This window comes from Triturus cristatus, chromosome 10 (genome assembly GCF_964204655.1).
Source record: "Triturus cristatus chromosome 10, aTriCri1.1, whole genome shotgun sequence".
Lineage (NCBI taxonomy): Eukaryota > Metazoa > Chordata > Amphibia > Caudata > Salamandridae > Triturus > Triturus cristatus.
In genome coordinates, this window is record NC_140593.1 from 188,247,381 (window position 1) to 188,272,829 (window position 25,449).

Genomic DNA, 25,449 nt, shown 5'->3' on the forward strand with positions numbered 1-25,449 from the left:
CATTTTTTTTGCTGGAATGAGAGATCTAATTTGTAGTGTGTTTAGTCAAGGTTTTTAATTTCAACCATGGTGTAAGTAATGTTGTGGGCATAGTGGCTGGCCCCCGGCACCACCGGACGCAGACGGGTGCACACAAGCTTGCTTTTAGTGTGCCAACTTGTGACAAGTGCTGCACATCTGCATCCTGTCTGCCATTAAGTAGGCTGGGAGAGAAGGATAGCCCCGCACACCTAAACTGACCTGAGCACAGGGAGGAAATGGCTGAGTTAGCCCAATGTAAAGTGCAAAAGTGCGATAAGCAGATTTAAAGTAGAGAAATGGTCCTAGCAGGATTTTGTTTTTTAAAGTGACTAGCGCAAATAAAATCAGCAAATTCAACAGGTTTCACAATGTAGTACAACAGATTAGCAGTGATGAGCCTACTCGTGACAATTGCTGCACGTCCGCACCCTATCTACCATTAAGTAGGCTTCATTGTGAGTAACAACGTGCTCTATAGTTTCAAATTCTTTCATTCAACTTGTTGTTTTTGTCTTATTTTTTCTCATGACTGAATATGCATATACTACATGTTAGATGTTCAGGTAACAACATTATACCCACCTTGCTGCTGGTATTTGACAAATGTACCCTCCTGATTGCTGGTAATTGAGAAATGATTAATGTTCTTCTCAATTAATTAATGTCAACATGAATAATAAAGTCCATGTTATGAATACAAATTGATTTAAGGCACGATCAAGACAGAACTTCTGTTATTTGTCAAGAACAACAAACACGACAGTACAAACCTGGCTCAATGACATGAACATTGACTGCTTCGAACCCCAACTCTCGCCGAGGCACTTGGATTTACCCTGAACACCAACTCTACCCTCATGATGGTAATGCCTGACTCCATGGCCACGCCCCCTTAGCAAATGCAAGATGCAGTTGTCTTTAGAAAATGTTACAGGGATTAACAAATATTTAAAAAAAAACTTTGCCAGAGATTTGTTTATAACCATTTCATAAAAGACCCACTGGAAGATAGTTTTAATAATTATATTTACAGCCACTTGTCGGTTTGTCATTCAGGGGGTATATCTTTCCATATAATACTACATAGTAGGTCAAATTCCTTCTCATGGGAGTGTGAGACTCCTACAGAATCAACATAAATTAAACAGGCGGTAGCTATCTTTTTTTTTTTTAAAGCTTGATTACAAGACCATGTAAGAAGAGAAGTGGGCAAAATATAAGAATGAGGGAAACTAATAAGGTGTTGACACAGGACAATTGAAATTGAAGAGGGACACCCTAAGTGCTTTAGTAACCTACCTCATCCTGCTATTCTGACTGTGCTGTATTCCACACAAATCTAAATATAATTGACAACTTTCTTAAATTGAGGTTTTAGGTCTGGCTGAAGAAGTATTCTCCTGTATCCTATCTGGCCACATAATGTATCCCCAAAAAAGGCTCTACGAACATGTATGCAAAACACATTTGCTCTGAAAATCTGCTTTGTATTTCATTGTAGCCACATAGTCGAGTTATTAAATTTAACTGGAATGAGTATACACTCCTACTGAATTACAGTGCGCTCCTGAAGAATGTCCCATACACAACTGGATAGTATCCTGCTCATTTTTGTACATAATGCTTCTGATTAGGAAAGGCAAATGTATGTGCAGAAATCTCCACTCACCTACATTTCTGCCAGTCCCAGGGGGGAAACTCACCCAAATGGTATTCACCAACTCCCAGAGGAAATACCCATCCAGTAGGAGGATTTAAAAGTCGCCACCCCCTACATGAAGAGATGGATTCTCTAATGAATGATATAATGACAGTACAGGTGCTACTAGTAACTTTGTGACTACATTTCAAATATAAACCTGTAGGCGGAGATCTCCACAGTGGGGGCGTAAATCTGTGAATCCACTACTATGAGCTCAGAATGGAAAGAAATAAGCAAACGTGATTCATCTGACTTAAATCACACCCGCCTGACAAACAGTAACTATACACTCACATTTTGGGTTAATGCTTTGATACTCCTCTATCGGGCATGTGTGGGAAGGTACGCATTGCTGGTTTGCATTTAAATGCCTACTATTTTCAATTTTACATTGATATTGACCCTAAAATTGATTGCGTAGAAGCAATTCAGTTTGGTGTGTGAGCAACATTCAATCTAAGTCACTTGCTTGAAATATTAAGAACCTGCTTACTGTCACTTTAACATGAATACACATTAATGTCATGACTAAGCAGCAGGGTTCATGCTAATACATATTTGTTGTGTGAGTATTACATTAAAGTCTTGTGCAGACGTCTTCATTTCTGAATCTCAGTCATTCTTTTGTTTGTACAGAGACATCGGAGGAGGCGAGGGGCTTACAGTGCATTACTGGATCGAGTGGAAGAAAAGCTGACAAAGACATGGCAGGCAGTAAGCTCCTTCTTCACTGTTTTCAAAGTGGAAAGGGATCACGGATGTTTGCTTTGAAGATATTGTGTGTATGAGAAAAGGCTTTTTGTCGACGCCCACTACTGCATGTTTGGATTGGCAGTCCTGGCAACTGTGGATGTGTTTGTTTGTGCATTGCTCCCCTCCTCCATGTTTGTTTACATCAATGGAACAGTGGACATGTTACCTTGCTGCTTTCTTTATGTGCTCCCAAGCCGAGAGCTGGTCCTTCCTGACTGGACCATTCAAAGGAGGCGACCAATCCCCTGCCGGGGTTTTGCATGACCGCTGCAGAGGGGGCGGTTGTGCGGTATGTTAACCTGCAGTGCCGGTTCCTACCTGCCACTGGTAGACCCCACAATCCTCCTCCTTGGGCTCCTGGACACTCACAGCAGTGTCAGCTTGGTCGCCGATGCCGGCTGCTCCAGTCCAACCTGCACTCAATTCAGGTTTGGATTTAGGAACTGAAATTGTGTAGGCAAGAATGCTATGAGTTCACTAGGTTGTGTCATCTAAATGGGGAAACACTCCCTACAACTGCACTCAATCACCCCCGTTCTTCATAATAACAAGGACTTTACAAACAAATCAAGAAGGAAATGTACCTAAATGAAAAGTTTTTATAAATTTCACTTTTTTATTTGTATTAAAATGGGGATGGATGGTGTTTCTCCATTCTTTTCAAGTGCATCTTAGGTTATTCACAGTCAAGACCTTTTTTACTTACTTTTCTTTCCCAGTTGAATGGCTACTAGTTGCACTGGCTGATGCTATATTCATCACTGAGGGGGTCCAAATTTTTCTCTGCTCGAGATCATGAGTCATGATGATGACCCTACTCTAAACTCAGAGTTGAAACGCCTTGGACTATTAATGCATTTAGACTAGTATGATTCCTCTGATAATTTGCATTTATTTTAGTACAAACACAACACACTGAGTTTCTTTTCACTGTATGACCACTTCGAGAACTGAACACTTTTTCTTCTTTTTAATTATACTGCAATTCTATGATTCACATTTCTTTTAATAGATTCGTTGTTCTTCCACTGCTCGTGAGTGAACGGTCCTCTATATTTAATTATTTATTTTAATAATCTTTTTCGTGAGCAGTACAAGTTAAAACAAGCAAACAGATGGACGGAATGCTGACAATGCAAACATTCTCCCCCAGTCAAAAGATCTGGGTTAAATCCATTGTTCTTTTGCCCACTACGCCACCCCAGTTTGGACCCAGCCATATGCAAATCAGTCTTGACCCTGTGCCTCATGGGAACAGTCCAGACCGAACTGCCAGGCCTGGTTCTCCCTTTCAATGAAAGAAATGCAACCAATCGACGATATTGGAAGCATGGTCCTTTTATTCAATAAATCCTTCACTTTCTTCAGCATGGAAACATAATTAAGATGAGCAAATCTGCAAAGTTAGAAGTTACAAAAATCCCCAAATACGAACTGGGAGCTGAAGATGTTGAAGAAAATCACTTGCTTCCGCATTGAACAATAAAACCTCTGGTTTTGAGTGAATAATTTTATAGCCCCCTTAGTTCCTGGATTTCATCCAATTCTCCTTGGATATCACCTTTATTGACTTCTAAATAGAGGTGGGCGGACCTCCTGGAATTTGACTCCACAGAATTCCATAGAGTTACATAAATATTCAGCGAGTTCCACCAATGGGCATGAACCAGAGTGAAAAGCACCACTCCAGAGGGTCCAACTACTCGAATTAATTTTGCTGCTGCTTGAGTAGATTTCCTACTTGAGCATCATCCTTCTGACCGTGAACAGTCCCGACCACCCGCGCAGGAAAATCACGCACAGTGTTCTCCTAGCGACCGGAATTTGCACTAGGGGACACCAAATCTTGATTGCATTCACCAACTTACCATTCTAGAGCCGCGTGTGAGAAAAAATGCCATCATGCGGTGATTGGTGGAGTTTGACCAGAACTCCGCATTACAGCAGTAATGCTGATTTGCTAAAATTCCACCAATCCTGTAAGAGAAACAGAATTATTCACTTACCACTACTTATAATTACAAGATGATATCATCTGCAAACAGTTTTATTTTCTCCAAGCCCTCTAATGGTGGGGCTACTGAAGGCCTATTGTGAAGCTTAGCCGCTACAGCTTTGACATAGAAAGTTAACAGGATTGGAGTCATTGGGCTACCCTGACGGCTGCCTCTTTTGATTGTTACTGAGTCTGTCTCCTCTGAATAAATAACTATATTACCTTTAGTGACTTTATAAATGTTCTGAAGCATTGTTAAGAATTGCCAAGGAAAACCAAATTTTGCCAAAATAAAAGACAATGCCTCCACATTCACTAATTATAGGCCTTCTCAGCATCAGTATAGACACTTTTGACTCATTGATAGAAAAAATCTATAGCCTGGACCAGACACCTTGTATGGCAGCCATCAATCTACATGGTAAAAAGCCCTTCTAATCCTCATGCATGATCTTTTATGCAAGTAGTGCTGATAGTACTTTATTGTATACTTTATCATCAGAGTTTAAAAGGCTCATTTGTCAATATGAGTTAACATTAAAAAGTGATTTATCTTACTTGAGGAAACTAACTACTATTCCTTCTGTATAAGAATGGGGAGCATTGATTCCTGTCCTTATGTGATTAAATAGAAGTGGAAAACTCCTTATATAGTTCTATTGGAATACCATAATTCCCAGATGCTTTTGCATTAGCCATTGCTTTTAGAGACTTCGCGACTTCTGTAATAGTTAATTTTGCTAGGAGACTATTTTTTTGAGTCTCACTCTCCACACAGTTAGGTAGTTCGAGCAAATTAAAATATTGCCTGAGCTTTGCAGGAGGAACATGATCGGTTTTAGGATAGTGGTCCTTCTAATGCTGGAGAAAAGATCTCTGCAATTTCATTTATTTAGATCTCTGAACCTTGGTAACCAAATTGAGAAATTCCCGGATTGTATTTTTGTTCTTCCTAATCTTAGAAGACCATGTAAGACATTTACCAATCTGCTGGCTCGCTTCATATTTTTTCTGCTGAAAAGTTTTCTCATCACAAATTTCTTCAGTCAAAAACATAATCCTGAAGATTTTGTGATGCTATATGGAGCTCATATTTGTCGTTCTAATTTGTTCATCCAAGTTATTTCCTGCAGCCCCAATGGTCACCGTAGCCATTTTCATAGTTGCCTATATCTCCCGTATTCGTGTGGAATGTACACTATTTAATTTATAGGCAATCACCCAGCCCCACAAAGTAGCTTTAAAAGCTTCTCAAACTACAAAACTGGGGGCTGATTTCTGATTATTTTGAAAGAATTCCTTAAAAAAGAAAACTCTAGTTGCATGTAGCCATACCTGATCTGTCAATGATATTTTATCAAATTACCATCTATGCCTTACCATAGGTTGAGCATCTAACATAATTTCGAATGGGATAATAGGGTGATCTGAAAAGACATTGGCCCAAATAGTCCTTCAGACTGCATATCAGTTGTAAAGCAAAGAACAAAATCTAACCATGATGTGATATTAAATCGGTGTGGAAAACAAATAAACTGCACAAAATCAGGGTGATCTAAACACCAAGGGTGAACCCCTGCGAAATCCTTGATAATAAAGCTGCAGTTTTGGGCTTGAGCTGCATTTTTGCACTGTTCAAGGTTTCCAATTGTGTATAAAATTCTTTCCTAAAAACTAAAGGTCCTACACAATCCATGCAAACTTTATACAACTGCCGAAGGGTCTCTATCTCGTTGTCTACTGGACCATTATAATTGACAAAATAAAAAAAAATCCCTCGACTAAGACCTTGACCCCGATCCATTTGCCCTTATCATCCTTCTTGACATCTACTATATACCAATTAATATTTGCTGATCAAGAAATTAGCCCCCCCCATACTGCTGCCTATGAAGATGAAAAAAAGCATGAAAGAATCTTCTAGGGATCGTTATATTCGGACTGTTTGATTTAAAATGTTTTTCCTGAAAAAAGAGGATCACCAATTCATAGTCATGTCATATTTATACCTACAAACTCTAATGTGAAATAGCAAAGACACATACAAAAAGCTGTTAGCTACCCCTAAAGTCGACTTAGAGCTTAGCCCAAGCCTCCCCACTACACATCATGTCCTGCAGAACAAACCATAAAAGCCAAAAACAAAACAAAACAAATCACAATATTCTAACAAATGCAGATTAAATCACAATGCCTCCCACTTTATGCTGACATAAACTAATTATCACCCTGCGCCTTTCTTGGAACTTTTTATAAAACTTCCTGGCCCTCTCCTTCAGTTGAAACTGTGTCTTAAACAGGACTTTAAGCTTTGAGTGCTGCACCAGGGAAGCCTGAACATTCACTAATTCAAACTCTCCCCCAAGCATTGGAATTCCTTTTGACATTGAGCAGCTGTAATTGGCATATCAGAATAGATTAAGAATTGGTGGTACTCTGAAATTGCAAATGACTTAACTGCTTTGGAGAGAATCAGTTCCTTAATTCGATAGTGATGGATATTTCATATTGAAACTATGTTGCAAGGGAAACATATGTGCTCTTATGATCGACAAATCCTCAGAAAAATCTGGCAAAATGTGGAATTTGTTCACATTCTCAGCTAGCTGGAGCAAGCTTTTACAGTTTCCCTTGTTCGTTGTTCCGTCTGGGATGTCCCTAATTGCAAATAGGATCTCCTAACATGATGTTTGAATTCCTTGATTTTATCACTGTAATGTTGACATTCTTCTACACGCCCAACATATTTTTATTCTGGGAAACAAACTTGTCCACTAGATATGATATTCTTTGCTTCTCCTCCTGAAATCTTATCGCGAACTTAGCCAAACTTTCCTCTGTTTTATTCAACATCTGATTTAGAGATGCAATTTCCAGGGATTGGGCCTGCTTCAATTCCCCAATGTTAGTAAGGATGGTCTCTAGAAAACTGAATTAGCGGTTCAGATCATCCCAGAGTGAGCCTGGCCGAGGCTCCGATAAACTCCCACTGGCTGTGGGGTATCTCTATGTTTCATTGTTCATGTGGGGCTGCCAAACCTCACAAGACGCGGGACCCAAAACACCTGAGGGTAGGTCATGCAGTAATTGGCTTTCTAGGTTTAAAGGATTAATCATCTGGTCTGATGTTATAGCAGCAGTAGAAATAGAAAAGTTCCATATTGCCTACTGCTGCCTGCCTGGACATTTGAATTACCACCTGGAGCTCCTTAATACACAGCTTATAAAGCTGATTTTTATTGGCTTGGGAAACAACGGACAGTCTTTTGGTCTTTCCTTGCTATTCAAATCCTCTCCCAGCTGGTTTGACTGGGTTAGTTAACCAGCTGTTCGATCAACCCCTGCTTCCAGGTCTCTGTTACCTTCCTCTGTGATTACCGACCCTGGGTATAGGAGTTGAGAGGCAAAATCCTTGAATGGTAAGTTGAGCTCTGAATTCAATGAGCTGTCGCCATCCTCTTGTGTGCCACTGAGATCTCACCTTACTAGGGGGTTCCTCTGTGGAACAATTTTTGTCAGAGAGGATATTTCAGGTCTTTCTGCCACCAGCCACCCTTGAACACCAGGCATTTTCCACATCTGGGTAGCGACAACTGCACCACTACTGCCTTGGGACCCCTTTGAATGTTGATGACGCATCGTAAAAAGCAGCGCTCAGTCCCAGCGTTATGGGGGACCAGTATCAGGGAAATGCTCAACAAGACTCTGAATATCACATACAAACCTAGCAGGGTGTCTACCTGCCCCAACTCCTTGCAGATAGAGACCACTCACCTCCTTCCTCGTGAGTCTTCCCTCCAGCTCTTGAACATAAGCACACTCCAGCCACTCAAGGCGGCATGAGGCTGAGTATGACAGTTAAAAAACGCACCAAGGGGCGCTGCCAGCTCTCTCTGTTACCCTCGCCAGTTCACCAAGCCATCGAGCCATGCATATAGAAGAGGCAGCAGGACCTGTTGAAGAGCACAGCGGCATGCCAACAGAAACCCCTGAGAACACTGGCTTGGAAACATCTGAGAAACACTGGATTGTAACCAGCTACAGCATATCAGTCCCGCTGTGGCGCAAACAGAGGCTCCTGAAAGCCTGCAGGGCCATCCTAACAAAAGGGCCATCTCCAAGGACTGTTCTGCTCCACTTCAGCCTCAGCGAATCCATCAGGCTCAGCTGACTAACGTCAGCACGTCACCTCACGGCTCCCGGAAGTGGAATAGTGGAGAATCAGAAGAACGTGTAAGCTCCGCCTCCCGCCACCTCTTCTTTCAATATTACTCTGAGTAATAGGGTCCTCTACAATTTATTGTACAATAAACATTTTTTTGTGAATGACATCCAAATATGCTCAAATAATATCTTAGGGAATACTTGCTTCTCAATAGTCACTTTTTGAAAATGGCACATAACTGTGGATGCTAACTTGCACCATTTGTTAAAGACTAATAAGATATAAAACAGGTTGCATTTGCCAAAGAATTCATTTTAGCATGTGAAATTCACACAACGAGTTACAGGTTTGCAAACAGCTTTTAAAGCATGATGAGCTATGCATCTAAATAATACAAAGATTTGCAGTTTTGCATACAGCTTTTAATGCATATAGAACTATGCATCTCGTTTGCCAATTCAACACAAACAATTCGTACTTGGAGAGCATGACCTATTGGTTTTTGTTTCGGAAAAGCGCTTGAAGTTGCACTACAAGTTACGTATTGTATTGAGCTACAATCCTTTCATGAATTACACAAAAGAAAAACATAGGTTGACAAATTCAGCTACTTTTTAAAAGTATCAGATCTGCAAAATATGAAGGCAAAAAATATCACCAGCAAACTATTCTTTACTTCAATCACAAAGTTTAAAGGTAACATATCAAGACTTCGGGTCAAATTAAAAAAGATAAAATATTAGCACAGCTAGATGTGATTTTTTAATCTAGACCAATGTGGGTATGGGTCTGAATTTCTGCAATACGGACACAATTTGGGGGGCTATTTTGATTTAGGACTGAGGGTCGCCAAATCACTTGGCCCACTTTTTCTGCCATCCCTACTCTTTTAGATGTTCTCTTCCAAAGACCTTTTTCGAACCCAACAGGAGCACTTTCAGCAAAAATTAAATGAAGGGGTGATTGTCATGTCATCTTTTTCGTTCGGCATTTTGTTATTCATTACAAGGAAGTCTTGGACATGAAAAATTTGCTTTGGCCAAGGTAAGACCCCATTGCTGGAAACTAAAGGCCTCATTAGGATGTTGGGCAGACCAACATCCAGGTTATCCGTCCGGCCACCAGATTAAGATGCCGGCAGTCGGAGTGATTTGGGCGAGGGGAAAGACAGTCGCATCCGACAGGATCAAGGAGCCCGTCGGGGCGGAGGTTGTAGCCTACGTCCTACAATGGGGGTGGTACATGCGGATGCACAGCTGTAAGGATTAAGATATCCCTTTCCTTCAGCCTTCACATGGCAGCCCCACTGTCAGACAGAAAGGGACTTTGGTGGCCCCTAGCAGGGTCCCATCCCCCATGGGCCTCCGCTTTTGGGCTGGGGTGAATATGTGGTGCCCCCTAAACATCCATGTACCATGTGCCAAGCACCAGATAGTGCCTGGCACACAGTGCATGGATGTTTGTAGACATGCATTTTACAATTGCGACCTGTGCTGCAGCCCTTTTCCGGGCCGCAGTACAAGCCGCAATAGTCAACTCCATATTTCCTTCACAGCAGTTGGATCGTAATATGGTGGTGGTGCTGCAGACTACATGTCGGGGATCTCGATCCCACAGCAATGGCAGTCGGACACTTGTCGGACCAACTCGTAATGAGGGCCTAACTTTTGTTTCTATCTCTAAAAGAGGCGGTGTGAGAATGGGGATTATTAATTGGTGTGGGAGGCAGTCTACCACAAGTAATAATGGCAGTATGGTTCAGTAGAGGTTCCAGTAATTTAAACTTGTACTCAGCCCTTGGTAGCGATTGAACAGAGCAAACTGCTTAATTTAAGAGAATGTGTAAAGTATTTAGAGGCACCAAACAGTTAAATGATCAAATACACAACACAATAAAACCCAAACTCCAATTTATAAAAATAGAGAAAAATATAATGAACAGGTTGATATCAAAATGACAAAAATCCAATAAGGGGAAAAGGAGATATAAATCTATAAATGTTAAAATAAAATAACGGCAGAAACCAAGCACGGTCATCTGGTTACATTTGACCTGGACCAAGGCATGATTTAAGCCCGTCTGCAATGGTGAGTAAGTCAGCTACAAAAACCAGGTTTCATGCAATCAGAAGGCTTAACTTCTGGCTTAGTCTCTGAAATGGAAGTCAGATATCCTCAGTAGGGCAAGGCAACAGTCTGTGGCCGAGAATGGCTCTACAAGGCAGGATAGCCATTGGAGGAGGCCCTTGTGTAACTGTTGTGTTATCGCGAGAAGCACTGACAAGGAGAAATGTAACCTTTTCACCCAAAGAGGTTCCTTGTTGGACAGATACTTTTAGCACCTTTGCCCGGTGAAAATTTCTACATTCGGACTTAGTCACTTTTTTGCAGCTCGTATTTCTATAGTGGGGAAAGGCTGCAACCTGTAGTTAAGCAGAGTTCCATGAAGCCAGAGACCTCACTGTAATGTCCCTCTGAAACAGATTTGCCGCTGTGGAAATGTTTGAGCCAGAGCAACTTGAATCTTTGACTTAGAAGCAATGCATTTTAATCAGATTGACTGGGCTGGTTTGCCCCATCCTCCAGAGATATTTGGAGCGAAAAAGTTTCTAAATCCCAGGTTTTTCAATCTGTTAGGAGAATCACATATTGCCACATCTAAGGGTTGCTGGATCTCAGGAACAGCACTTGAAGGTCAAGCCTCACTCCAGCTGAAGCCTCCAGTAGGGTCCTAGGCAGGTCCAGTAGGAGTAGGAACTTGCTAGCTGGGCTCTTCAGAAAAATGGGGTTCTTGCATCTTTTTGTAGCCCTGCAGTTTAACAGAAGCCTATGAACCCTTGGAGTTTATTTCTTTTTCTTGGGTAAAAGTGGGAGTAGGTTCAGCCTTTCTGGTTTCCTCACAAATCTCAACAGCAGATGCTGTCCTTCTGTCTTCCCAGATCCAGTAGTGTTCTAAAGAAGGTACCTATGTGTTCAACAATTATGCCCGGCACTAACTTGTGGGTGGAGAAGGCTCTTGGCTACTACCTGATCAATAAGGAAAACGTTCTCTGATGTAAACCTACAGAATTATGCAGCAGTTACTGTTTGCCCTACAGTACAATCCCACACTACGCCTCTATACCTAAATCTGACTTGGTAGAATCCTTCTTCCTTTGTGCAGAGCCTCTCTGCCTACCACAGAGTTGTGGCAAGAGTAATGAGCAACTCCTCCTGATGTCTCACTGCAAACGTGTTCTGGGGGCAGCTCCTCTCCTGATGAGAGTGGTGCTTGCCTCAGGGAACTAAGAAAGGTCCTGCTCAGATGTCAACTTACCTTTGCCTGTGATAGGGTAGGCCTTTGAAGATAATCAATTTCCTGGACACAGCCCAGATGGTCATTCAGCCAGAGGTAGAGAAACCCATGGCCTCACCTATAGCATTTGTACTGCACTGGGAGTAGTTTTCACACCTTATCAAGGGGGCTATACGGCTGCCAATTGACATTTGGTGCTTTTGTAAATGGGCCTCCAGAATGTTTAGGATGGGAAAACTTAACTTTCTAAAAGTACCTTTTTCTCATTAGTTATTTTACAATTAAACTGGATTTTGCATAACCATTAAAATGATTATTTAATTTATATTTTTAACTGTTTTCTAACTGAAATTAGCATTATTAAATTTTATAATTTTATAATATAATCAAGTTCTTTTCTATGGATCAGTCAAGTTGGCTACAGGGAATATAGCTTTTGGAGCTTTTTCATTGTAAGGATATGTAAAACATTCAATTTCTACATGTTCTACTTGTACATTTCATGCTTCCAGCTTTACTGGTTATAAAGGCATACTTAGGATCACTTATTAATTTTGAAAACTGACATGACCAGTGAAAGTGGCTGAATTGCAGTTTAAAAGTGCCACAGACACGCTACAATGGTAGGACTGCAGTCATGTTTGCACTGTCACTTGGTGGGTGGCACGATGTGTGTTGCAGTCCACTAGTGCAAAAACAACAATTGATGGACAGAATGCAGAACAATGTAATACATTCACCCCAGTACAGAGATCTTGGACTAAATCCATATTTTTTTTGTTCACCATGCCGTTCCAGTTTGAACCCAGCCATATGCAAATCAGTCTCGACCCTGTGCCTCATGGGAACAATCCAGCCCGAACTGCCAAGCCAGGTCCTCTATGGACTGGAAACAAGCATCCTAGGACCGGTTTCGGGGTTTCACTCCTCTTCAGCCAGGATAGCTTGATTTCCAGTGGCATGAAGAGCAAGGGACCCACGTCTGGGCATACCCTTCCCACTCGGGGTGACAAATGCAAAAACAACAATTGATGGACAGAATGCAGAACAATGTCATACATTCACCCCAGTACAGAGATCTGCCACTAGTGGCATTTAACTTAGAGACTTTGGGTACACTTTGATCTCATAAAAGGGACATATAGGTAGGTTAACTATGACAACTAGGAGTATAAACAATTTCAACATGTTTTAGAGGTGAGAGCACATGCACTGTGGGGCTTTCAAATGAGTCCCAGTACTCAGAGTCAAACAAACCCGCAGCATCAGGCCTAAGAAAATTGGGGTTTTCTTGCAAAAAAGGAATTTTCCTGCAGTTGAGCAAGAGCAAGTTTGTCGAATGAGCCATGCACAGGATTTTAAACATACCCCACATAATCAAAAATCATAATGACCTTGCAGGCACTTATTACAGAAAAATTAATTTGTGTAATAAATAGGTGCCAACAGAGTGTCTGACTTTGGATGATTGCTGTTTCATGTCTCAAAATTGAGGGCCACATGTACAAAAGACTTTGGTGGTTGCAAATAGAAAATTGGCCCGTTAGCGACCACTAAATAGCCTTTTGACATATGCTAACCCTATTTTGTGAGCCGGTAACCAATTACGGAGTGGCAAAATAGGGTTTGCGAGTCATTATTAGGAAGGGGTGTGTCAAAGGCTTCCCTTCCTAATAGGAAGTCACAGGGGGATGTACAAATGTTTTGCGACTGGAATGTGGTCGCAAAACATTCGCAGTTGGCCGTCTACTTCAAGTAGGTGGTAAGCAAGTCTCAAACGAATGGTTGCAAAAACGTTCTTTTTAAGAGCAGGCATTGGTCCCACGGACCACCGCCTACGCTTAAAAAACTACATTGAAACGTTTCATTTTTCTTTTTGAAATGCATCGCGTTTTTCTTTAATGACAACAGGCTACATTTGAAAAAACAATCGCTGTTTTTAAAACCAAACACAGACATGGTGATCTGTTGTCCACAGCATCCCACCATCCCTCTGTTTTTAATGAATCCCACTGGGTCTCAAATTAAGACCTATCTCATGAATATTGATGAGGTAGGTCAATTGTGACTCCATTAGGAATTGCTAAATGTGTCTTAGACACTCCAGTACATCACATTTTGTGACTTCCTATTTGAAAGTTGTAAAAAGTCGCAATTAGGAACTTGCAAAATGAAGTGGTCGTATATGTCGCACTTAGGGCCCCATTAGGATGGCGGGCCGGCAGTAGTCCTCGCCACCCCGGCGGGGGAAATCCACCCGCCATCCATGCAGCAAGGACCCCCCGCCATATTACGATGGCTGGGAGGTCCGCGGCAGACGGAAAGACCGTCTGCCGCTTTTCCGCCCGGTCGACAAGTCAACCGGGTGGAAAAGGGTTCAATATGGAGGCGGAACTCTGGGGGTTGGGGGGTGCACCTATGGTACCCCCCTGCATTTCAATGTACAACGTGGCAGGCACCGCGCAGTGCCCGTCATGTTGTGCATTGTAAGGCACAATCTGCCTTTGTGGCATTGCGGCGGGCGCTGCAATGTTTCAAATGCGCGATGCGCCCACCAGTGTGGTGGGCACATCCTAATATAGGGTGCGGGACCGCCGCTGGCATTGCGGGTGGTCCCGATTCCCGGGGGTATGGCGGGCGGACAAAGTCCACCCTCCATACTAATGACCCCCTTAGTGTTTCATCAATTTGACAATTAACTTTCTATTAACACATTCTGAGAATTAAAAAAAAATAGTGTGTGGAATACTTGAGAAGTTTGCATTTGCCATCATAGTGCAGATATTTCTAAAATTGTGTCACCTTTCATCAGCATCATAAATTCATTAATATTTCAAATTAAATTTTTGCATCTGAAAGATTAGGTTTTGTGGTCGAGACAAGTCACAAAACCTGCAATTTGGGAAAACATCTCCAGGAAAAAGTTTTTTTCATGCAGGAAAATTTCATTACATTTTGTCACTTTGACAGCTCTTTAAGGATGGAATTATAATTTTGCACATCCCTGCCACTGCCCCTTTAAACTTTTGACGGTTTATAAACCGAAATATTTGATCAGTGTTTAGAAGCTCCTTCTGTTGAGCTATGTATTTCTGTTGAAATGGACCGTATTTGCATGCATAAACAAGAATATTAATGATTTAAGATTACATTTTTCAATATTAAATACCTTGTTTGCTTATAGAAATGTTAAGATCATCAGGACAGCATTTAATTTAAGTATTATGTTTAAACAGATGGACACTTCTTAAGAATCTTCAATGTGATGAAGAGATGTTCACAACTGCACTCTGGAGCTGAAGATGTACATCATATCTACCTCCAAGCCACACAGAGAATGATAAGGTTATTGCAGAATCATCCCAGGTCCTTCTTTCTTGGCATTGAGATGCATCATGTATAAGAAATCAGAGACTCTGACCCGTAGGGATAATACACGATCCTATAAACTAAGAAAAATCAGACAATACAGCATGTTGTATCTGTTTGTTTCCTCACAACCAGCCTAGAGACTGAGAGCCTGATTTAGGGTTTAGTAGACAGGTAGCAAGTGCCATAGGTTATAATGGACTTGTAATATGGCGGACGGGTTATCCAACATGTTTTTCGAAGGAGTAACCCATCTGCCAAACTCTATATCAGGCCCTGACTTAGCTGTGTCACTATCCTCACATAATCAAAAAACATCAAAAATACAAACATATATAGACCGGCTTTGAGTCAGCTCTCATCATACATTGGCCTGTTCAACTCTTATTCACATTTTGCTACTGCGTATCATTTATAGCCTACAGCAAGGGGCAAAAGGTCAGCGTTCAGCAATTGGCTCTCTTGTGCTGCTAGTATTAGCATTTTGTTTAATCTCAGGACCACATCTGCCTAAAGAGAAGTGCACTTCAGTACCCAGGCTGGTGAGCCAGTCATTTACATTGCCAATACTTTTTTCTTTCCATTCTTTCCATTCTTTTTTCATTGTTGTTAGAAATGGGGTCTCTAGTTGGCAGAGGTAGGTACCTTTGACCAAATAGGGACCCTTGTTTCTAGTCAGGGTAAGGGGGAAACAAACTCTAGATAACCCCTGCTAGCCCCCTTGGTAGCTTGGCACGAGCAGACAGGTTTATCCCCAAGGCAATGTGTAAAGTATTTGTACTAACACTCACAGTAACCCAGTGAGAACAGAACAAATGGACACCACTCAGGTTTAGAAAAATAATGGGATCTTTATCTAAATTTAACAAGACCAAAACGACAAACATCCAGCATACACATTTAAAGTTATTCTTTGAAATGTTCTTTGGAATGTTCTTCGGAAGGTTATTATTAAAAACAAACTTGTAGATTATGTATTCCTTTTGACAAATGCAGCGACTGTGTTGACTCTCGTAAAAGTATCGTTACTAGCACACATTCCTTGGCCCCGGTGTGCGGTGCCTCTCCTGCCCTCAAATACGCTTTACCAACAACAGGGCTGACTCCGGGGACAGTCGCTAGGAAAATATGCCTCCCGATGCTCTCTCAACAAAAAACATTGACGGAGACAGGGCCCCCAGCCAATCCCTTCAGGTCGTTACCAGGAGAGGAAGCTCCGCTAGCGGGAACAGCTCCCCGCAGACCCACAACCCGCCACAGGCAGCTCCACTCACAGCAGTTCAGACTTCAATCTGAATGTTACCTGGGGGGCTGCTCTCTCTCTTCCTTGCTGACGACGTCCTGCTGGGCGGCTCCGTGAGCCAGAGTGGAACAGTGCAGGAGAGTCCTGGTTGCTAGGCAATGCCTTGCAGTGGCGTGGGTCCCAGCGCGGCTTTCCGTCTGGCGTCAGCGAACTTGGGCAATTGACGATGGCGTTGGGCACATAGTTTTTTAAATAGCCACAGCAGGCTTTGCGATTGGCCCAATGCAGGCAGGGCTGCGCGCTGACATGCGCACACAGCGGCGCTGCTAGTCGGGTCGACGATGGTATGAAATACACCGTACTTGGGATAATCACGGCCCCTGGATCTTACTGCAGGCTTCACGAAAGTTACACGCTGTGCCCAGACACACACACACAGCGTTGCAGAGAACTTGGAAACTTTGGTATTCCTGAGCTTCCAAAACAGGAGGCCAGCTCTTCTCAGGTCCTTGGAGATTTGCTTTCAAGCAGGGGACACAGTACACAGCGAAGGTATCTTCCTCCCCTTGTCAGAATAGCACCTGCAGGTTATCCCCAGATCACGCAGCAAGGGCAGTCCTTCTTCTCAGTTTCTTCCACTCTTCTCCTCGGCAAAGGTTCTTCTTGATTCTAGGATGATCTGAGGTTTAGGGGTTTCAGCTCTAATATTTATACCCCAAAATGCCTTTGTTCTCTTTGTGTAAGGGGTCCTGAACCCAGTCCAAACCAGTTCTGGGTGCACTCTGCCAGTGCACAATTTCTTCGTTTGTCAGTGCAGGCCAGGGTCTTCAGACACACCGCAGGAGGTGGAGCCAGTCTTTTGAGGAAGGCAGGCACAGCCCTAGTCAGGTACAGGTGCTACTCCTCCCACCACTCCAAATGCAGATCGGCCTATTCAGACTAAGGCCCACTCACCCCAGCCCCTGTCACTCCAAAGCCAGACAGTCAATCCACAAACAAGCAGAGGCACACAGGAAGGTTGGACAAGAAAACCACCACTTTCTGAAAGTGCTATTTTCAAACAAAGAATTTTAAAACCATCCTTACTAAAAGATGTGGTATTAAATTCTGAGTTCAGGGATACTAGATTCCAATTTTCCATCTTACTCTTATGGGAAGATATGCTTGTAAAAATGTTACAGAGCATTCCCTATACTGTCCTATGGCCAAGATAGCCCTTCAATAGTGAAAAACGAAATTGGCAGTATTTCGCTATCAGGACATTGTACCCACACCTGTACATGTCCTACCATTCACATACACTGCTCCCTGCCCAGGGGGGTACCTTGGGCCTCCCATTGTGGTGTCCCATGTGCAAGGGAAAGGGAAGGGTAGGCCCAGCAAGTGGGTGTACTTGCCAAGTCAACATGGCAGTTAGCAATCTGCGAGCAGGCTACGCGGTGGCATGCCTGAGACATCTTTTTGGGGCTACTCATGTGGGTGTCACAATCAGTTCTGCGGGCCCACTAGTGGAATTTGATTTACCAGCCCTGGCACATGTAGTGCACTTTACTAGGGACCTACTGGTAAAAAATATGCCAATCAGGGAGAACCAATAAACAATATCAATTTATACAGGGAGCATCTGCACTTTGACACTGATCAGCAGTGGTAAAGTGCCCAAAGCATCTAAGCCAGCAAAAAAACAGGAGGTAGAGGCAAAAATTCAGGGAAAACCACGCCAAGGATGCCAGGTCCAACAATTGTTTTTTATTTTTTTTGGTCATCCTGTGTGCTTAAGCCTATTTTAAAGTTATATTAACTCAAAGTCAATAATATGTTTTTTTTTCAACTAACCTATTTTTTTAAAGATTTTTAGAACAACATCTACAAACATTGCACCCTTGCACCAGGGTGCCGTGGCGACCATTGTAAAACAGGAGCACACAATAACAGTCTTGGGTATGAGGTGTCCGATTACATAGTACTGAATTAAATCATGTTTCTTACATCATCACAGTATGGTCCTTCTCCCTCTGGGCCTCGAGAGTTCTTGTAGTTTACCCGTGGAGTCAAAATTTAGAGCGGAGGCACACAGTGGAGACTCCTGCTTCTCATATCACTCATCCATAAATTCCTGTAATTGGCTCCATATGTTTATGCGCTTTTGGGGACACGTCCTCACCCAGTATATAGGTTCCTTTGCCAGCCTGCACAATTCCATATTGGAGCTCCATTCTTGTATGGTCGGGGTTCTTTCCTATCACAGTAGAGTAAAACGTCACACCTTGCCACTGCCAGGGCCATATTGTCCCCATTAGCTAAGAGAGTCATCTCTGTATCTCTGTATACCAGAACCAATATCTGGATAATTGTGGGCAGCCCATGACTGTGTTCAGAAGGTGTCCCATCTGCCACACCTCGTCTGCATTGTTCTGGGTCAGTTGCTCCCACTGCATACAGTCTTGATTGAGTGTAATTTGCTTTATGTAACAGCTTCAGTTCAAACAGTTGGAAGCCATTCTAAATAGCTACATAATAGGGAAATAGAGATATGCAGCTCCCCACTCATTTTCCTCCATTCTACCCAGGTTCGCCTCCCATTTCTCCCTCAATGTCTGCAAGGAGGATTGACTGTGTACCAGAAGAGTGGAGTGTATCTGGGATATGGCGTGTCTGTGTAGCGGGGCGCCAAGTACCCTGTATTCCAGTGGGTTATCCTCCTCTAGACTTTAGACATTGGTGATGTGACAGTGTAGGATTACCCTTATATGCCTATAGCACAGAAATTGGCCCTAAGATAGGCCATACAAGCCCTGTAATTCCTCAAAGGTCAACCACCCCAGTTCATCTCTTAGGTCACCGAGTTTTGACATACCCAGTAAGTCCTATTGCCAATGTCCTGCCAAAGGATCAGTTCTTAACCACTTGTAGTTGGGCTGCCCAATAGTAAGGGTGCAGGTCAGGGAGAGTGATTCCCCCATCCATCTGTCACCTAGTCAGAGTGGAGAGTGCTATACGAGGGCTACCCCAGTTCCATTACCATAATCTCAGTTCAGCTTCCATCAACCTAAAGTAATGGTCAGGGATTTCAAATGGTGTGTTTTCTAAGACATAGAGGAACTTGGGGATAGATCATTTTAAATAGTGCAGCTCTGCCAAGTAGTAGGAGGCACCAGTGTTCCACACCCCATCCCCACGATAATTCACCAGAATCTGTCTCAGGTTTCTCTCATGAATACATTACGGTCGGTGGTCACATAGATACCCAGGTAGGTGAACCCCCCTCCTCCCACATCAGTGGACAAGACCACCGAAACCATAGCCGCATGGGTGTGAGGGGGTATATTGTAGATGTACCCCAGTTGATCTTAATGCCTGAAAAGGAGCCAAAGACTCAGAGAATCTCCTGCACTTGTGAAAGGCAGTTGTACAGGTCTGCCAGATAAAGCAAGATGTTGATGGTGTAGAGAGAAATAATATCTTCTCAGTTGCTGTCCCATCGGAGTCCTATCACTAGGGCATCTCCCCGATCCAGTTGGCCAATGACTCCATAGCTACCGCAAATAGCAGGGGCAATAGGGGCAGCAATGTTGGGTGGCCCTGTCTAAATCAAACTCCTCTGGGAGAATCCCTTCGAAACTAACCATTGCCATTGGATTACAGTAGAGTAGGTGCACCCAGGCCAGGAATGAGGGCCCACAACCCATCTTCTCTAGTATAGGTCATTAGGTAGGGCCATTCCAGAGATTCGAAGGCTTTCTTGGCATCTAGCACCATGATTACAGCCAGTTCCCTCTCCATGTGTCTATGAGTCATGCATCCGAACAGGCATTGGAGGTTGTGTCTTGTGGACCTTTAGGTCATTAAGCCGAATTGGTCAGGGGCCAGATTGGGATTGATGACCTGCATCAGGTGGTTCGTCAGAACGTTTGCCAGTATTTTGGTGTTTAACATTTTAAAGGGCTATCAGTCAATATGAAGAAGAGTTCTCAGGTACCTTGCACAAATTATGAATGAGGACTATGTAAGCCTGCCTGAGTTCCCTCAGTAGGATGCCTTTTGCCCTGGAGAGCTATAAAACAGGACTGTCAATGGCTGCACTACCTTACTTTTGACACATTTGAAAAATTTCCAGGGTAAAGCCATTTAATTTTAATGATTTCTTGCTTTTTGGTTGAGATAGGGCCTCTGTAATCTCGCCCCTCCATGATGTCCATTTCTAGGGCCTGTCTATCTGATCTCCTCAACTAGGGAACTAGGATGTTGGCTATGAATGCACGTATGTCCTTCTAAGCCTCTGGAAGAGGTCTTGGAAAAACTGTGTAAAGGTCCATTCTTTGCTAGACATCAGTGTGCCCCCACGGTGTACGGATAGTGGGGATCCATGTCTTGCTTACCTCCCTCTTGGCAATCCAAGCCAATAGCTTCCCTGACTTATTTCCCTGCTCATAGATCCAACTCTGTTTCACCCTGTAGAGCGTTCTGGCTTCCTAATGCTGTAACTGTAGTGTTCCCTTAGTTAGACAGATGGTCAGCCAGCTGTGAATCAGGACCCTCCACATGTGTCGCCTCACCCTTTTGTACCTGATCTCTTCTTTGTAACATCAGCTTTCATGTGACCCCTTAGCACTGCTTTAGAGGCCTCCCAGAGCACCACCTCAGAGGCCTCCAGCACCCTGTTGGCCTGGAAGTATTCTATTGTCTTTTTTCTGTATATATCATCGGTCACCCCAGTCCATCAGCTCCCAAAGATCCAACCTCCAGCTTATGCAGGTGCACACTCCAGGGTGACAGAGATCAATGCACAACGGGGATTGATCCAAAATACCATACTGGAGGTAGGTTGTGCTATTAAATATGCTTTGGTGGGAAGTTGTCCAGTTGTGCCAGGGATTTGGCAGCATAGGATGCGTGTGAGTATTGTCTAACCATTGGGGTGGGCAGTCTGCCAAATGTCCACCAGACCCAGAGCCTCCATGAACTTACATAGTGGGAATCATTCTTGGGTGCACCTCTGTGTGTGGTATCTCATCAATGTCCCCTTGCAGGGTAAGATTAAAGTCCCCTACCACCAGCAGCAGTACATCAGTGATATCAGTGAACCAGTCCCCCATCCAACTTAGGCCCAACCCTACAGACCCGGGGGGAGGAACCAAGATGCTACGACCAGTCATTCCCAGTTCCATGTACCCTCTACAATCCCCACAAGTCCATATTTTGGTCACTAGGCATGGCATAGACCTGCGAGTTGGTATCCCTGTCCCCTGACACCCAGTGGAGTAGTCCGCAAGTACCCGTGTCCTGTAACAACCTCTGCCCAGGAACCTGCAGTTATTGCCAACTAGGTTTGTCTCTTACAACAGTATGAGGTCCAGAGATTGTTGTGTCAGATACTTCATCAAGACCCTTCTTTTGAAGTTTTTTACCCAGGCCATTAACATTTCACAACATGATTTTAAGGGAGGGACCACTGCTCATAGCCAAAGGTTCAGTGAGGGACATCTCTAGGAGTTACCTGGAAACCAGCAACCACTTCACCCCAAGTACCATTCATTATTACTCAGTGCCACAGCTTTACTCACCCAACTTCCCCTCCAACTCTCCCTGCCACTTTGTGCTTTCAGTTCATATCTACGGCCACCCCAATGTCCAAGAACCATTTCACCCACCTCACAAAGAATAACATACATTAGCATCTGCTAGAACCGTATAACAAATGCGGCTGAGCAAGGACCAAGCCCCACTGGTACAGTCATTGGCTGCTCAACCACAGCCGTGTCTGGACTGAGCAACCCACTTAGTGGCTAGTTGAGCCCTCCTGGATCAATTGAGGTGCCCTGGTACTCACATAACCTCTTCTGCAGAAATAGGGGTGACCACAAGTAGGGGGAGCCCCATTCTATCTTCCTCAGAGACAACAGTGTCTGTGTCATACTGTCCAGAATCTCTGTCCAGTGCTTCCCAGCAATTCAGCAGAGGCGCTGGGCAAAGCTCCTGCAGGACTGCAATGACCCTGTTTCTCCCATTCTGCCTTCCACGGTAGGAGTTGCCCTGGAGTGGTGGCACAGACGTTTGGGTTTGCCATCTGGAAGAGTTTTCTGTGCCGCGTGCCTCAGGCAGTGGCTAACTGGGTCTTTTCAGCCAGTCTAGAGGGTCTTGGATTCTGTCATGATTCGAGGATTGCCAGGAAGAACAGGTCATATTTGATGCTGAGGTTGTGCAAATCTCATTTTACTGCAAAAATCACCCATTTAGGCTGCACCACAGTCGTATAGTCCTGGTAGTTGTTGACCGATTTGCCTTCCATGTGCCAAGGACAATGGAGGATGCTGTCTCTATCCCTAAAGTTCAGTAAGAATTCAAATATAGATCTGGGACAGGCCCCTGGGACAGGCCCCTGTTACTTGGCACCTGCCGGGCCACCTGTGTGCTCATTCCACTATGTGTGGGGTTGAAACCTTCCCGTCCAGCACCGTTGATGACAGCCATTGATCTATCTGCAAACAGCTTGGCACAGGACCCATCTGCACATTTGGGCAATCCCACCAGGCAGATGTTATCGCATCAGGAGGATCACCCCACAGCTTCGTAAACTTTTGCTGTGAGGAATCCACATCTGTCTAAAGTTTGCACAGTTTGGTATCATGGTCTGCAACCACTGGTTGCAGCTGAGCAAGCATGGATTCCATTCTGTCTGCCTGCTTCTTGTGGTGAGCTCATTGTAGACAAATATCCACCACTATTGCTTCGATCTTCTGTTACAGGGTGCACTTGGTGTCACAAATGGTTGCCAGGATTACTTCAGAGTGAACGTCCAAGCCCAGTTTGGCCCCTTTCTTGACTGAGCCTTCTGACAGGGAGGTTCCCCTTCAAGGCTGGGGACCCATGCTGGATACCCACCATTGGGCAGTAGGAATGTATTGACGGCCACTTTTGCCAGGATATCTCACTTCTTTATTCTCCCCTCATGGAGCCCCGCAGTGCCTGTGCACGGGGCTAGGTCTCCACAGGAAGACTTCCCTTATGTCGTCACTGAGCATCTCCACTCCCCCGTGTGCGATCTTGTGGCACTCACCGCTAACAGGAACCCAATTTCTCACCTCTGGTTGATGCTCCTCCACAGATGAGGGGGGCGTCTCACAGGAAAGCTGACCATTGGCACTAGCCGGCACAGCTGAGCGCCCCTACAGCCAAAACTTTCCCTTTCATGACCTCAAGGCACTTTCGGCCCATGATATGTTCCAGATTTCTTTTTGGGTTTTCTCCTTTGTTGTTGTAGGAGGGTGGGGTGTGGCCCATCACACAGAACCCAGTTATTTCTGGCAGTTCTCCAGGGTTGCTGCTCCACCAGGTGTCTCCAGTCCTCAGATTGGTCCCGGGACTTCAGCAGCGAACAGGTCACCTTTTCCTTCACAGTGAGCAGGCTTCAGCCACTATGGCTCACTGTGTGGCTCCCATAGCACAGTAGCCTTGGCCACCATGGAATCCAGCCACCATCATTGTCAGGTTCCCTGGGTTTGCATCTGTCACAGGAGTCACCGCTCCCCCAAGTGTCTCTGGGCTATGGCTTGGCCCCAGGGCCGCATTAGCAGTCACAGCCTCTCCGGCCTATCCACTCAACTCCTCTGGCTACTCAGTCTCCTCACTGCGGCCTACACGTCTCCGGTGGCCACCATTTTGCTTTTGGACTTTGACTCATCAGACCAAATTTAGGTGTCACAGGTGGGTTCTAAAGGGCTTCTGGCGGCCAGGTTCCCCCACAGTCACCATGAGGGCTCCTCCCACATCCACTGTGGAAGTTATGGCACGGGGGTTACCAGGATCCTTGTACCAGCGGGCCCTTGGCAACAGGAGCTCAGTTTTGACTCCATTGGTGCCTTGGCTATGCCCCTTAATAGCCCATTTTCTGTGTACCAATAAGAATCTGATTTTCTTGTAATGTGCACTACATTAAAAGGGATTTCCATACCTGTCCTAGGTACACTTGGCTGCTAGAAAACACTTCTGCTATTCCATAAAAATTCTAAGTATGTCCATTATTTTTTCTCATTTACATTTTTTATTGCAAGCATATGGCTGTCACATTTAGGTAGTGGCCCAATTTTATTTTTTAATCTTTGTGGCACATGTTTTCAAAAACATTTTAAAAACTAACACATAAATAAAATGTATTGTTATTTACAATTGGAAGTAAGGATCAAGTCTCTCCACTATGACCAGTATCAGTGGTCCACACTAGGGAGATGTTCCCCGCAAGCCCGCATGTGCATCAGGTGGTATAATCCTTCACTCACTGATGGACCCGCGTGGTCTGGGAGACGAGCAGTTTCCACTAAGACTCTGCGCACCCAGGGGGGACCTCATAGCATATCACCAGTGGAAGGGTGGAGTACGCAGGGCCTGAACTGCTGTTACCATTGGTGGGTCGGAGTGGGGCTTTGTTGCGATGTCGGGAAAACAATTCAGCCATGGTAGGAGGAAAAAGGCTCGTCAGATGGACCAGTATTCTATCCGGCCCCGTACACAGGTCTCCCGCAAGTGTACACATTGTCCTGTGGGTTCCCCAGGGAACAGTAACCTGATGCAGTATCTTGTGTCCGCGGAAATTACCCCCACAGGCTAGGGATCATCGCCGGCCGGCCGCCTGTGCAGGAGGAGGGGTCACCAAGGCCAGGGAATGAGGCCCGTTCATACAGAGCCTGGGCCACACGATAAGCTACACAAGCGTGACCCTGGCCCTTCACCTGAATGTCAGTAATGTCGACAGCAGATGTGGCAGCCCAGTGAGGTGCATACAGCAATGAGTGTTAGTGGGAGTTTAAAGGGCGTATGGGCTGCACTACAGCAAGCGAAACAATCATTTGCAATAAAATAGGACTTGCATTTACGGGAGACCTATTGCATTACAAACAGGAGGGCAGGG

The 25,449-nt window shown here is 44.2% G+C and overlaps 1 protein-coding gene across 1 annotated transcript in view; it reads left to right on the top strand.

Annotated features, from left to right (window-relative positions):
- The window catches only part of C10H7orf78 (chromosome 10 C7orf78 homolog), a 102,908-nt gene extending 87,511 nt beyond the window's left edge, over positions 1-15,397 (top strand). Inside the window, exons 5-6 of the mRNA XM_085630789.1 lie at positions 2,360-2,437; positions 15,169-15,397. Coding sequence (XP_085486915.1) covers positions 2,360-2,437; positions 15,169-15,183 — 93 coding nt within the window. The 3' untranslated portion in view covers positions 15,184-15,397. The remainder of the gene's footprint in view (positions 1-2,359; positions 2,438-15,168) is intronic.
- The last annotated feature ends 10,052 nt before the right edge of the window (positions 15,398-25,449 follow it).